Source organism: Patagioenas fasciata, chromosome 17, assembly GCF_037038585.1.
Source record: "Patagioenas fasciata isolate bPatFas1 chromosome 17, bPatFas1.hap1, whole genome shotgun sequence".
Taxonomy (NCBI): domain Eukaryota; kingdom Metazoa; phylum Chordata; class Aves; order Columbiformes; family Columbidae; genus Patagioenas; species Patagioenas fasciata.
In genome coordinates, this window is record NC_092536.1 from 2,222,868 (window position 1) to 2,235,018 (window position 12,151).

The 12,151-nt window shown below is 40.9% G+C and overlaps 1 protein-coding gene across 3 annotated transcripts in view; it reads left to right on the plus strand.

Moving 5' to 3' along the window:
• Positions 1-12,151, plus strand: part of TMEM132D (transmembrane protein 132D) — a 203,609-nt gene that overhangs the window by 111,772 nt on the left and 79,686 nt on the right. For all 3 annotated transcript variants that reach the window (XR_011741702.1, XM_065851960.2, XM_071816052.1), the window contains one exon: positions 9,564-9,747. Coding sequence is in view for 2 of the 3 variants with exons in the window: in XM_065851960.2 (XP_065708032.1) it covers positions 9,564-9,747 (184 nt within the window). In the remaining variant the exon portion in view is untranslated. The remainder of the gene's footprint in view (positions 1-9,563; positions 9,748-12,151) is intronic.

The window sequence follows — 12,151 nt, forward strand, 5'->3', positions numbered from 1 at the left end:
TTCCTGTGCTGAATTTTTGTCATCTAGAATGACTGATCGTAGCTCGTTTACAGACAGCTGGTCTTCGTGTTTGCTTTAGCAGCTCCTGGACCATTTGCATAAATAAGATCAGGATTGCTTCATAAGCGATTGTCAGGTAGAAAAGGTAGACCTCACCAAAGGATGCTGACGCACTCACCTGTGTAAATTGGTGCAAATTGTTGCTGTTACCTGCTCTGGGGATAGTTTGCTGCTCTCAGTACACCTTTTATTGGTTAATTCTCTGGCAGCATCATAGCCACAATCATAACTTGCTCTTACTAGTTTGTAGTTCCTCAGAGAGTATCCAGGGTTTGCCAGGACATAGGATACACATCTCCCCTTATATGTCACCAGTCCTTCCGAGCTCAGGTGCACCCCGGGCTCAAAGTGGTGAAAAGTCAGGTGTGTCAATACTGGATGCAATGAGACCCAAAATAATGATGCTGCTTGACTTAATGGAACAGTTCATGCTAATGGGAACTCGAGTTCTGTGAGCTTTTGAACTCACATAATTTTTAATGTCAGAAGAACATCAAAAACTGTGATTTGATTTGACAGGGCCTAGGACTCAACTGCAGACCTGGATCATCATCTGTCTGTACGATTTCATCATGGCTGTCAGACGATCCCAAGGTGTACAGAGGGGAAACATCTGCTGCAATACCAAACCTGTGCACAGCTGGAGCAGGGAGGGGCACTGTGGGTCTTGATGGGTAAAGCCCAAGTGTTTTAATGGGTGCACCTCTTAGCCAACAAGGTCAAGGCTGAAATATGTTAATAAAGCGAAACAAATGTACATACTGCATTGTATGCCCAGAGATATCTGTTCCATGCTGCCAACTTTAACGTATACAGTATACAAAACAGATCGATATATGTATATGCATTTAGTCATCTTCAATTGATAAAAAATGGTGGAGAACAACGTGACTTTCTGTATGTAGTTATATATTTTACTAAAATTTTCATGTTTATATTATCAGTCAGATCTTTAGTACCTTTCCTATATTGTATGCTATTTTCATGAGGGTCTCATTTTCCGCTATAGTACAATAGGTACCAATGACATTGATGAAATAGATGCTGCGTTTTAAGCAGGTTGGTTGTGCTGAAGCTCACGAGCGCGGAGCAGCTCACAAATGGGATTGTGAAGGTGAATGGATGAAAAGCAGAGGTGGCATTTTCCATTTAGTGCTGGTGATCAGATACTGTTTTGCTGTAGGACAGACAGGCTTGGAAATAGCCTGGTAGAACATGGTGCTGTTTAATTTTCAGCTTTTAGTAAATGTAGTCTCTTGGTATCACCTTTCTTAGCATACCTCCAGATCCATTATTTTCACCATAAGAATTCGTTTGTGAAATGAGCTTTTTTTATCATGGCATATTAACATTGTCTTTCAATTAAACTTGGACGGAATATTTTGTAAAGTCACTTGTAACATTCAGCAGAAATACTTGCTGAATAGATCGTGGCAGAGGAAGTTCCTATAGTTGAGGATATTAATCTCATATATTGGATATGCCTTGGCAGATCTCTCCGAAGAAGCCACTAATTTTGAAATAGATTGAGGCCTTGAGTCTTGTGAAATGTAATGCTGCTTTTAGATAGAATGGCATCTGTTGAACCAGTGTGGACACTGTAAAAAAGTTTGGTATAGACCCGACCTTGGAGACGTGAACAGAGCTATGTGCTAACATGCCGAGCCTTCCGCTCTGAATTTAAGACTGCAATTAAATTTTAAAAAAGTGGGTGTGGGAGATAATTTTAAAATAGTTTTGGATTCCAAAGTCAAATGACCAAGTTGGACATGAGGGAGAGCAACTGCTGTCTGAAGCGTGGATCATCAAGCAGCACAACCCTGCATCTTTGATGTGAATGCAAAACTGGTGTAATAACTTAGCCTGGTAAATTATCAGGACTCAGGGAGATTCACTCTAGAAGTACCTTTTAGACAAGTTTCTCAACATGTTCAGGCTGGTGATTCCTTGCTTGAACCTTTTAAATGTATTACATTTGCTAGAAAAATAAAAATAAGCACTGACAGACATTATAAGTTTATGGAAGAGATTTATCAGGTGTGTATTTCAGAAGATGAGTGAGAGCATGAAAACAGGAAAGGAAATAACGGATGGAGTTAGGGGAGTAAGATTTTTACCCTTGTGCACCTCGTAGCCCCTTTGATGGCTTCCGCCCAAAACTGTGATCACTGCCTGCAAAATGATGCTGTAGACCCCGTGATAGGTGCTCTGTAGGACGCAGAATTCTGTTTATACAGATTCCTCGTGTTCCCGTTGGCAGAGGAGCGGATCTCACAGGACCAGGGGTCAGTGACTGGCTTATCTCTCTGTTCAGCTTAATTTTGCATAACAGTGACAGGGCTGGTTGTGCACCAGATACTGAGCTGGGTCTCCTGCGTGGGCACAGACATCCATGGGAGCCAAGGACTTTGCTTGGGCTTGCATGTGGTCATCAGGGAACAAAGCCCTATTGCCTTTGTTAAACAAAATTCTGGAGCTCAAGGGAAACTCTCGAATAGCACATAAGCAGATAATTTCGTCTAAGTGGTTGCCTTTCAGGGATAAATAATTACTAAAAAAGACTTAACCTGAATTCAGCAAGTCTAATCCCGCATACATTTATGCATAAGTATAAATTTGCTGTTCATTTGTATAAGGGGTTTTAGGTGGATAAATATTTGCAGGATGAAGAATGTATTTGGCTGCAGGGCAGTGTTGTGAGCACAGCACTTGATGTCATGATTTAGTACGCTGGGATTACTCAACAGCAAATACTTGCAGCAGTGGCCCTGTAGTTTTTTAATATGAAAACACTGGATCTCACGTCCTGCTGATCCATGTCAGGTTCGTGCAGCAAAAGGTCTCTTCCATTTCCAGGATGGAGTGGTAGCGAAGTGATAGTGGCAGTGTCAACAGGCTGGAAATTGTCGTGTGAGTGGAACATGTAAGGGTATTTTCAGGAACACTCAGTTCAGACAGCAACCACCACTTTCTGCAGGTGTCTCAGCCTTAGTTGTATCCTATAGAAGCTTTACCAATTAATGATGATCATTTCCAGTTGTATGCCTGGTGTGCTCTTTTGCATTTTTATCACACTTCTATGTGAGTTATAATTATTGTTATTTTTACGTTGAGGACAACAATAACCAGCAGGTAGAGAAACCCAAATAGTCAATGTATTTGGGGTGGTTTATCAGAGTTCGTACTGTCAGTAAAACTGGTTTCTTAGCCCTGCAGTTCAGTCCCACCTGCACAGTAACTGGGGTTTTCTGCCGTTGCCTCATGATTGGGCTGTTTCAAAAGTACTTGATGTTTACTGACTACTCTGTTGAATAATTTATTGAATGATTATTAGACTAGATGTAATAGAGTCAATGTCGATTTACCATTCCCTCAGCACAATGCGGTAAATTATCACTGGATTTACTATGTCAAGAGACGCTCAGATTGATGGTTCTGAACTGAAATGCTGACTTGGGGGGAAAATATTTTTCAAATTTATATTATATTAAAAGGTTTGCTAATTTTTACCCACTTTTGAATGGTTTGAGTTATTTGGAAAAAGTGCTATCAACAGCTGGAAAATTGTAGAGTGAATAATTTATTTGAAAATAGCAAAAAAAAAGTCAAATAAATAATTCAGCCAATATTTCCCAGCCAGCACTGTGATGTCCCGCTCCAGAGACATGGATCCATTTTTCCAACTAACTTTATTATGCGATTAGCAGACTCAATTTTTGTGATTTTTCTTGCTGGTTGGGTTCCCTTCATACACCGACTCCTGAAGACAAATGACTTTTCAGCCTCCTCATCACTGAATTTTTAATAGTAAGATGACAATGAAGAAAATTAAAATGTAAAGTATTGCTGTATGTATCACCTTATCTGGATATATCAATGGTGAAGAATGGTCTTTGCTGTAATATAGCAGGCTGGATTCTACAGATCCTGGTTTTTCAGCAGACCATCTCTGACATTGGGAAGGTCTGGGTCCCACGCTGTGTGCCTCTTTTCTGCTTAAAATATTGCCATTTGTTTAAACTGGGACCAGGGACTGATGTGTAAAGTACGTACATACTGGTGCGCTGGGAACATACCGTGCAGGTGTTGCACCATATCGTTTGGGGTTTTTTAATTAAAACAAAAACATTTAATATTCTAACTTTTCCAGTAAACTCAGGCATTTAATTCTGACCTGCAAAGGAGGGGTGGAAATCCTGCAGGCGTTGCCAGCCAGATTCCCACCTATGGAGTGAATTGGAGAGCTCAAGCACTGGATACGCTGAGCTCACGTTCTGGAGCCCAGCCAGCTCCTCAGCTGGTGAAAAGCAATATCATGCTGTTAGCGTCTTATGTTTAATGTCAGATCTTGCAATATTTGATTTTTACCTTAAATCCTAGTTGCAGGAATAAAATAATCCCCTGAAATTCTGCAATTTTTATCCCATATAAAACCTTTTCTTTAAAAAGCTGGAAAATATTCACTGATTTCACTCTGGCTCAGAAAGCAGAAGGAAAATAGAGTCAGATTCAATAAAATAATGTCGCTTTTCCTGTAAGACTGTTTTGAGGGGGTTTAGTTTATGGTTTTTGTACGTGAGACTGGTAGAAGAATCCCAACCCGGAGACGTGAACTTCCAAAGACGGCACGTCCGGGGATGCTGCTCTCTGCTTCGTCTTCCCGTATTGCGCTGACGAGTTCAAGCCTGGCCCGAGCACAAGTGTGCGCGTTGGTTTAGGACAGACCCGCACAGGACACCTAAGGCAGCACCTTTTGGTTGCTGAAGTTAAAAATAGAATGCACAGAAAACACATTAAAAAAGAGATTAAATGTGGATGTGAAGTTTGCACCCCTTATTTCTTGCAGAGAGATTTTGAAGTCACCCCTGGTTGAACTGGAAGAAGTTACCAGCATTTCTAAAGGAATGGCTTATTGTGTGGTGATGGGCAACAAAGAAAAGCCCAAATAAATCAGCTTATAACACTTAGTACTCCTTTCTCCTCCATGCTCTTTACTCCTCAGATGTCAGTAGTATGGTCTCCTTGTCAGTGGTCCCACGTTTTTTACTTACACATCCTATACACATAATTTTGAGGATGCTACCAAACATGCCAGCAGAAGCCGCTGATTGCATTGCAAGTACCTGTTTATGCAGAAGAGAGGTGATCTCTGTCTCTGGCAAATATGGAGAGGAATGCAAATGTGTCCCCCTGCCACAACAGCTTGACTCTCATCTAAAGGCTTCTTAAAACAAACAAAAAATCCCCATAAATAAAATTATGCACTTCCCTGAAACCAAAGTTGAGGGTATTTGTTAAGAATTCGGCAAAGACTAGACAAGCAATCTTTTCTGGGTGAAGACAAACTGAAAGTGTATCCGAATCCTTTCTCGACTGTAAATTTGGGTGGAAAGACTGACTCATTTTTTATTTCTTTTTTTGGCTATTGTCTCCATTTCCCTTTCATCTGAAGTTTGTAGGTGTTTCTCAAAAAACATCTATGCACTCCAAGCCTTGGAGGTTTATTTTGCTGTCATTTCTCCTTTTATCTCCATTTCACAGAAGTTCATTTTCTACTTCTCTATCTCTGGCATCCTTCTGCAACAGGGTCATTTTTCTTTTTCTCTTTGCAATTTTTTGTCTTAATTTCTTCTAGTTTGCTCTCCTGATTTTCTTTCCTCAGCCCCCTTCACTATTTAGGGGGAAGACAGCACTGAGCTGCATGCTGGGGATGATGGTTTTCACAGCTCCCGTAGGTGTTCTGGGGTCGGCTGTGCTGCTCTCTCCCTTTTCTCATGCTAGAAACTTTTTCCAGTTAGGTCTGGAGCCATTTCTTCCTTTGGGGAGCTGCTCCACCTCTCAGCTTGGCCTGTGCAGATTGTCAGGCCACAGAATTTGATACCCTGAGATGGATGGGAGACTTGGGTATGTGTGCAGCAGTAGAAAAGAATAAAGATTACCTTCTTTCTTCTGCCCAAGGCTCTTTCATTAACATTTCTATGATATATCTTATTCAGCATATTTATGGCTTTTGGCTTCTTGTGTCTGTTATAGCCTTCTAAAGACAGTGATAAAACTTTATACATTGTACTATGAGAAACATGACATGCCCGGTCATTTTAGTAGGTTCAGAATGAATCTTGGTTTGTGAGCATTATATAAAGATCAAAGCCAATACCACAGCTAGTGAAGTTGGGAATGGGACACTCAAACTGACAAGAACTGCCAACATCCAGTAGCTATTCTTGGATTTACAGAGTCTCCTCTTGAAAATTGGGTCTTGCAGGACATACAGCATCCCTAGAGACCCCAAAGACTGGCTGGTTCGTTCTCTATAAAAACTCAGCACAGTAGCACAGGTGTTAGCAGTGGCCTTGAGAGCAGCCTCTCGGGTTGGAAAGGGCTCTGGTGAATGGGCAGAGAGAGAGGTTTTGATTATTATTTTAATTTTATTTTTAATTTTGCCTTGGTCAGGAGTGTGTCAGGACAAGCAGGTGCGGAATGACTCCATAGAGGCAGGAAACACTCTCCTAAACACTGGATGGAGTTTCCCATTGCTCTTAATTTGTCAGAGCTGCTTGATCTTTTATTAGATAGGAAATAAAAGAAAGATTAAGAAATATAGCATGAACGTGCCTGTGCTGTCCGTCCTAAACTTTCTAATCCTGTAGCCTCTCCTATTGTAACTAATACTGTTGTTGTACTCTTGAAAGCAATAGTGATTTAGCGCCAGCAAAGACAAGGTGCCAACATGCTATTGCATTCTAGAGACCATAAAGTGTGCGCCTCATTTTTAGTAGCAATGACTGACTAGGCTGTAGAAATATTCCTATTGTACAAAGCGGCCTTGACTTGAAAAGTCACAAATACTTTTATGTGACTGAATTCTGGTAATGAATTCTATTTGTCCAAAGCTCTCTATTTATATTTTTTAATTGTATTTTCAGAGGGTAAGTTTTTGGCTTCTCCGTTGAAAGATTCCAATTACTAAACGTTGCTTAGGAAGGCTGTAAATTGGGGACACAAATGCATGGGACTTGCACATGGAAGGATCATCATAGTAAATGATGAGTAAAGTAATTAATCAAAAGTTCCTGACCTGGTGCTGACAGCCTGGGTCTGATTATAGGTCATGCAATACTTTCACATTTTTTTAATATATCCTTATTAGCAGTAATGAGATTCTTATTGATTTTTGAGGTGCTTTGTAATCTTGTCATTGGGAGGTGTTTAGTATTTCTAAGAGCGAACTATCTCAAGTAATAGCCATCACCATCATATATGGAAGCAAAGTGGGGTCTTTTTGCTGCAAGAAATGCTTCATTAAAATACCTGCTCTAAACGAGGAATTACAAGTAATGTTTTCCGTTCTTTTGGGGTTACTGTAGTTGTGCCTTATGGAAGCTGTAGTTCAAGAACATAAAGGCCATGCTTGAGTTCTCCCTCCCCATCTTTTCCACTGCCTTTCACTCTCTCCTTTGTTTTCCCATGTCCTGATCATTTTATTCCTTTTTTCCTAATCCCCCACATACCAGGAGAAGATTAAGCTGATTGCGTTTTTTGGCAAGCATTGCGTTTTTGGTGGTGTTCTGCCCCGCTCAGCAGTTGCCTCACTGCTGCTCCGGGCCACGTTCTGGTGACAGCAGCAATTCTGCAAAGCCGGTGACTGGTGGTCACAGACACCAGTGCGATAATAACGAAAGGCACCCTGAACAGAATCGCAAAACTATGGTTCATTATACTAAGATTCAATTAGTTCTTCAAACACAGAAACTGTGGTAGAACATACTGTACAAACCAGGATGACTGCCAAGTATTTATAGGCAATGCATTACCCGTTCCTGCTCATGCAATTAAGGTAACTGAGTTTCAATAGCCGCAGCTGCATAAAGCAGCTTTCTGATCCTACCTAGGTCAGCATGAAGTAAGACTGCATTCAGTGCTGGTTTAGAAACTGTGCTTTTTTTTTCTCCTGATATGAAGAAATGAGAAATTGAACACAATGCGTTTCACTTTGGAAACACAGAGGCTCCTTTTAAATTCCATCCAGGATAGCAAGGACTCAATACCTCCATTAAAATCTGAACCTTAAAGATGATCAGATTAAACTCTTCAAGCAGTAGCTTTGGATAAAGCATTTGATTTAGCCAGCATAATAGAAATCTGTTAGTATTTTGGGAAAAATCCCAAAGCGGGCCTGTTGTCATAACCGGTCTTCATAAAAAATAGCCTAGTTTTAGCTGGTTTTGCACATCAGCTGGGAAAACCTGCTGGGTTTTGGGCACATTCTGCACTTCTCTAATCAGTTGCTGAAATGTTTCCCCTTTCCTCTGGTTACACTCTCCACTCTAAGTGTCCTTACACTGAGAGCTGTGCTGTGATTTCTCTCCTGGAGTATTATCCCCCTGAAAGAAACTCCGCTCCTTCCCCTCCACACAAATACTGAGGATCTATTTGGCCTTTGGTGCTTTAGAAGTAAAAGCTCTGTCATTCTCAGCGTCCCCTGGATTTCTGCACTGCTAAGAAATTCTGCATTCCTCAACAACTTTACAGTAAATGGAATATTTTCTTGTCTCTATAAACGCCACTGGACTGTGGAGCTCACCTTGGCAAGGAACACAATAGAAACTTCACTGCGTTGTTTTCTATACGGTGGCTGATTTTATAACAAGCTTTGCCGGAATTGCATCGATGAGCCCTTTTCCAGTTTTACCTCTTTACATTTCGGCTTTATGGTTTTCACTTATATGAACCATGTAACCTTAGGAAGGACAGCATGTAAAGACAAAGTAGCATTGCTAAGGTATCAGTATATTGCCAGAGTATTCTGGAGAGTCACATTTAGTAGCTCTTTGGTTTTGTTACTCAAGGATCCTGGCAGGATTGGCAAATAGTAATATTAAATAATCCAGTTTTGTAACTCTCCTCTCCCCTCAAAAACTAAATTAGCCATAATTCCTAGTTCAGCAGAGGACAAAAGGAGCTTCAGACAGACATTCACAGCGAGGAAGCACTGCAGCCAAAAATTAATTCCGATCCTCTGCTTCCCGCTGCCCTGGTTCACCGACCCCATCCTGAGCTTTGACCTCTCTCCCATGTCTCCCTTTTTAAAAAGCAGAAAAGACTTTTAATGCACTGGTTTCCTGTTTCAGGGAGCGATTCCCTTCAGATTTCCTCATGTGTTGCTTTAACAGGGAGGAAAATGCAATGTGCTTGTTAAAGAGAGAGCTACAGAGTCAGGTTTTTAGGCTTTAGCCTTGATTTGGTTTTGATTCTCCACCTGTGAAATGGAGCAATGGTTAGTGATCCGTGGCACAGAGTGTTACTAAGCCACTTGTAAGTATGGAAAATACCCCAAAATCTTAAGACAAGTGCAAGTGATTAATTCATTATTAAATCCGCCATCCCACCAAATTGTCTCTTTGAAAGAGCCTTAATCCGAAGTTTTATTAATATAAAAGCAATTATATTGCTGGCTTATCAGTGATGTGAATGGAATGTCTCTTTTTCTTTCCCTCTGGCAGTGCGGATGGTCCTTTCTCTGAAATCCTGCAGATTGATTTTGAAATTGAAGAGCTACCTGACGTACCTGGGACCCAGCTCATCACATGGCAGGTGGAATATCCTGGAGACACAACATCTGATCTGGGAATCTCCAAGATCTACATAAGCCAGAAGGACCTGGTAGGAGTTCTCCCTTTGGCTATGGTAAGAAAATGTCTGGCATTCTGCAAGTTGTTAATATTGCTTTACACCTCAAGCGTCTGGCAAATGCAAATGATCTGCTGAAAGCGGGGGGTGGGACACAGAAAGTTTCAGCACCTTCAGAAATAGATGCTGACTTTTGAAGTTTCCTTCCTTTAGCAGTGGAAGAGCATGAGGGGAAACCACAGGTGCCCATGGAAGGCACAGTTGTGCTCCCGTTGACCAACACGCTGACTTCTTGGAGGGAGCAGCTGATTTGGTGGCATTTCCAGTATTGAGAACTCAGTCCAATGTGCTGTATGTCTTACTTCACTCACAAGTACTCTTACATTTGGTTTAAGGACTTCCTGAATCACCCCTTTTCGAATTCTAACTCCATATTCATTTAAAAGTGAGGAGCAAAATAGAAAACATAGCATGACTTCAGAGTCATTTTCAATTACCTTGGGAACACAAAATCCGGTACATAGCCAACGGTTCTACATAAGTGCATTCAAGTGGGTTGCCTCGCTGGCACAATGCAAAGCCTAGAGCCTGAAAAATACCTGATTCTTTAGCCTTGTTCCGACCTAAACACGCTCTTAGATATCCAAATTCCAAATACAAACAGAAATTTTGCGAGTTTCCTCTTCTCTCCCTTTTACATCTCTTCATTGTTGGGGTGAAGTACACTGCTTTAAGGTCTGCTGAGCCCCACTTTTGTTCTTAGGTAATCTGTTCAAAAATACTGACTCATTATTATTTTGCACTCAAAGAAAGAGAAAAGTCAATCTCAGAGCATTTCAAAAAATGTAACCTGGATGTTTACCTAGTGATAGCCAGTTAATGATGCCCTTATTGAAGGTTGGAGGTGTTCTCTGTCCTTCCAGACTCGCAGAACTGGCTGTTACTGTGATTTACCAACTGTAGAACTACTCAGATTCTGTGATGATTTCACCAAAAGTATTTCTTCTCTTTTGTAACGGCTCATGTTTTTGTTAGCAAGGTGCATATCACAGCTGAGGGAGCTCTCTCCAATGGGTATTGTGGCCATCTAACAAATCAGAGTTGTGTAACGAACGCCTTGGTTTTGCATGACTGCTTTCATGGGCTGGTTCCTGCTCCTGGATACTGGGGGATCTCTGTGGTTTGGTGATGGGAGAAGAGACTTTCGGGTCTGGAGATGGGACCCCAATGTGCAGTCACGAGTTCTGGAGCATTGAGGGCTAAGGCTGTAAAGCTGATCTGATTTACATGATCTGAGATGGAGGGGTTTTTATTCACTCCATCCTTTAATGAAATGATAAAAGATTTCTTTCCTAGTGGTTCCAATGCTTGCAAAAACCACTAATTCTTCTCATACATGCCGAAAATCCGTGATTGCTTTAGTATCAAGTGATATAGTGGCAAAAAATAGTTCATAAGAACAACAATAGATTATCCTGGCAGTTGCTACATTTCAACTCACTCTATTTCCATTAAAAGATGAAAAAAATAAAAGGTCTATTTTCCAGAAGCACAAAATTCTGTGCTCAAAGGTCACATGAAATCTATAAAGTTATCAGTATGTTGCATTTTATAAGGCAACAGGTGTTGGGATAATGGGTGAGAGATAAAGCAAAGATAAAAGGCGTGGGTCCCCGTATTACTGACAGACCGGGAATAGTTTTAACCTCTGTGCATTAACTGCAGGGGCAGGAAGGAAACTCTGGGATATCACAAATCTCTAAATCCTCGTAGTACTTCACTTCATGCTTCAGAAATGATGGTTCCGGTGCCAGATCTTTCAAGATGTGGAACTTAGATTAGTTTGGTATTTCAGACTTCCCTGTGATCTTAGCAAAGTCAGCTTGTAATTTACAAATTTAAAATGAAAAATAAAATCTACTCTTCCATGTAGGAAAAACCACAATGACAACAAAGTGTTATGTTATTTCTGTTTCTGGAGGCTGGGCTTAATTTGAGTTAGTTTTGCTGGGCTTCTTAGCGGAACGTGTAATTTCATGTTTAGAAGCACCAAACAGAAACGCTGTTGAATATTTCAATTACAGGTTAATTTGTCAAAAGAACAATTTTACTGCTTTAACATAGGCAGAGCTTTTATTTTTTTAATAGACCAGCACACCCACCTCTGCACCATCTTTGTTTTCTGTAGTCTTTTGCAGGCTATTAAGGATTTGTAAATTGGAAAGCAGAAGATTGGCCGATTTAGAGCCTCCTGTTTTCTTTTATTGAGTTATAAAATGCTGCAATGGAAAGACTGGAATGTATTGCAGCATCAGGACACTTGCTGTACTCACCTTTCTCCAGCTGCTGAGACCTCTGCGGGGTCCTACACCAATAACAGCAACACAAATCACGGCAGAGCACTCAGGGATATTGAGAAGAAAAGCTGTGGGGTGTTTTATAAAGGCTGATATGGTTGATT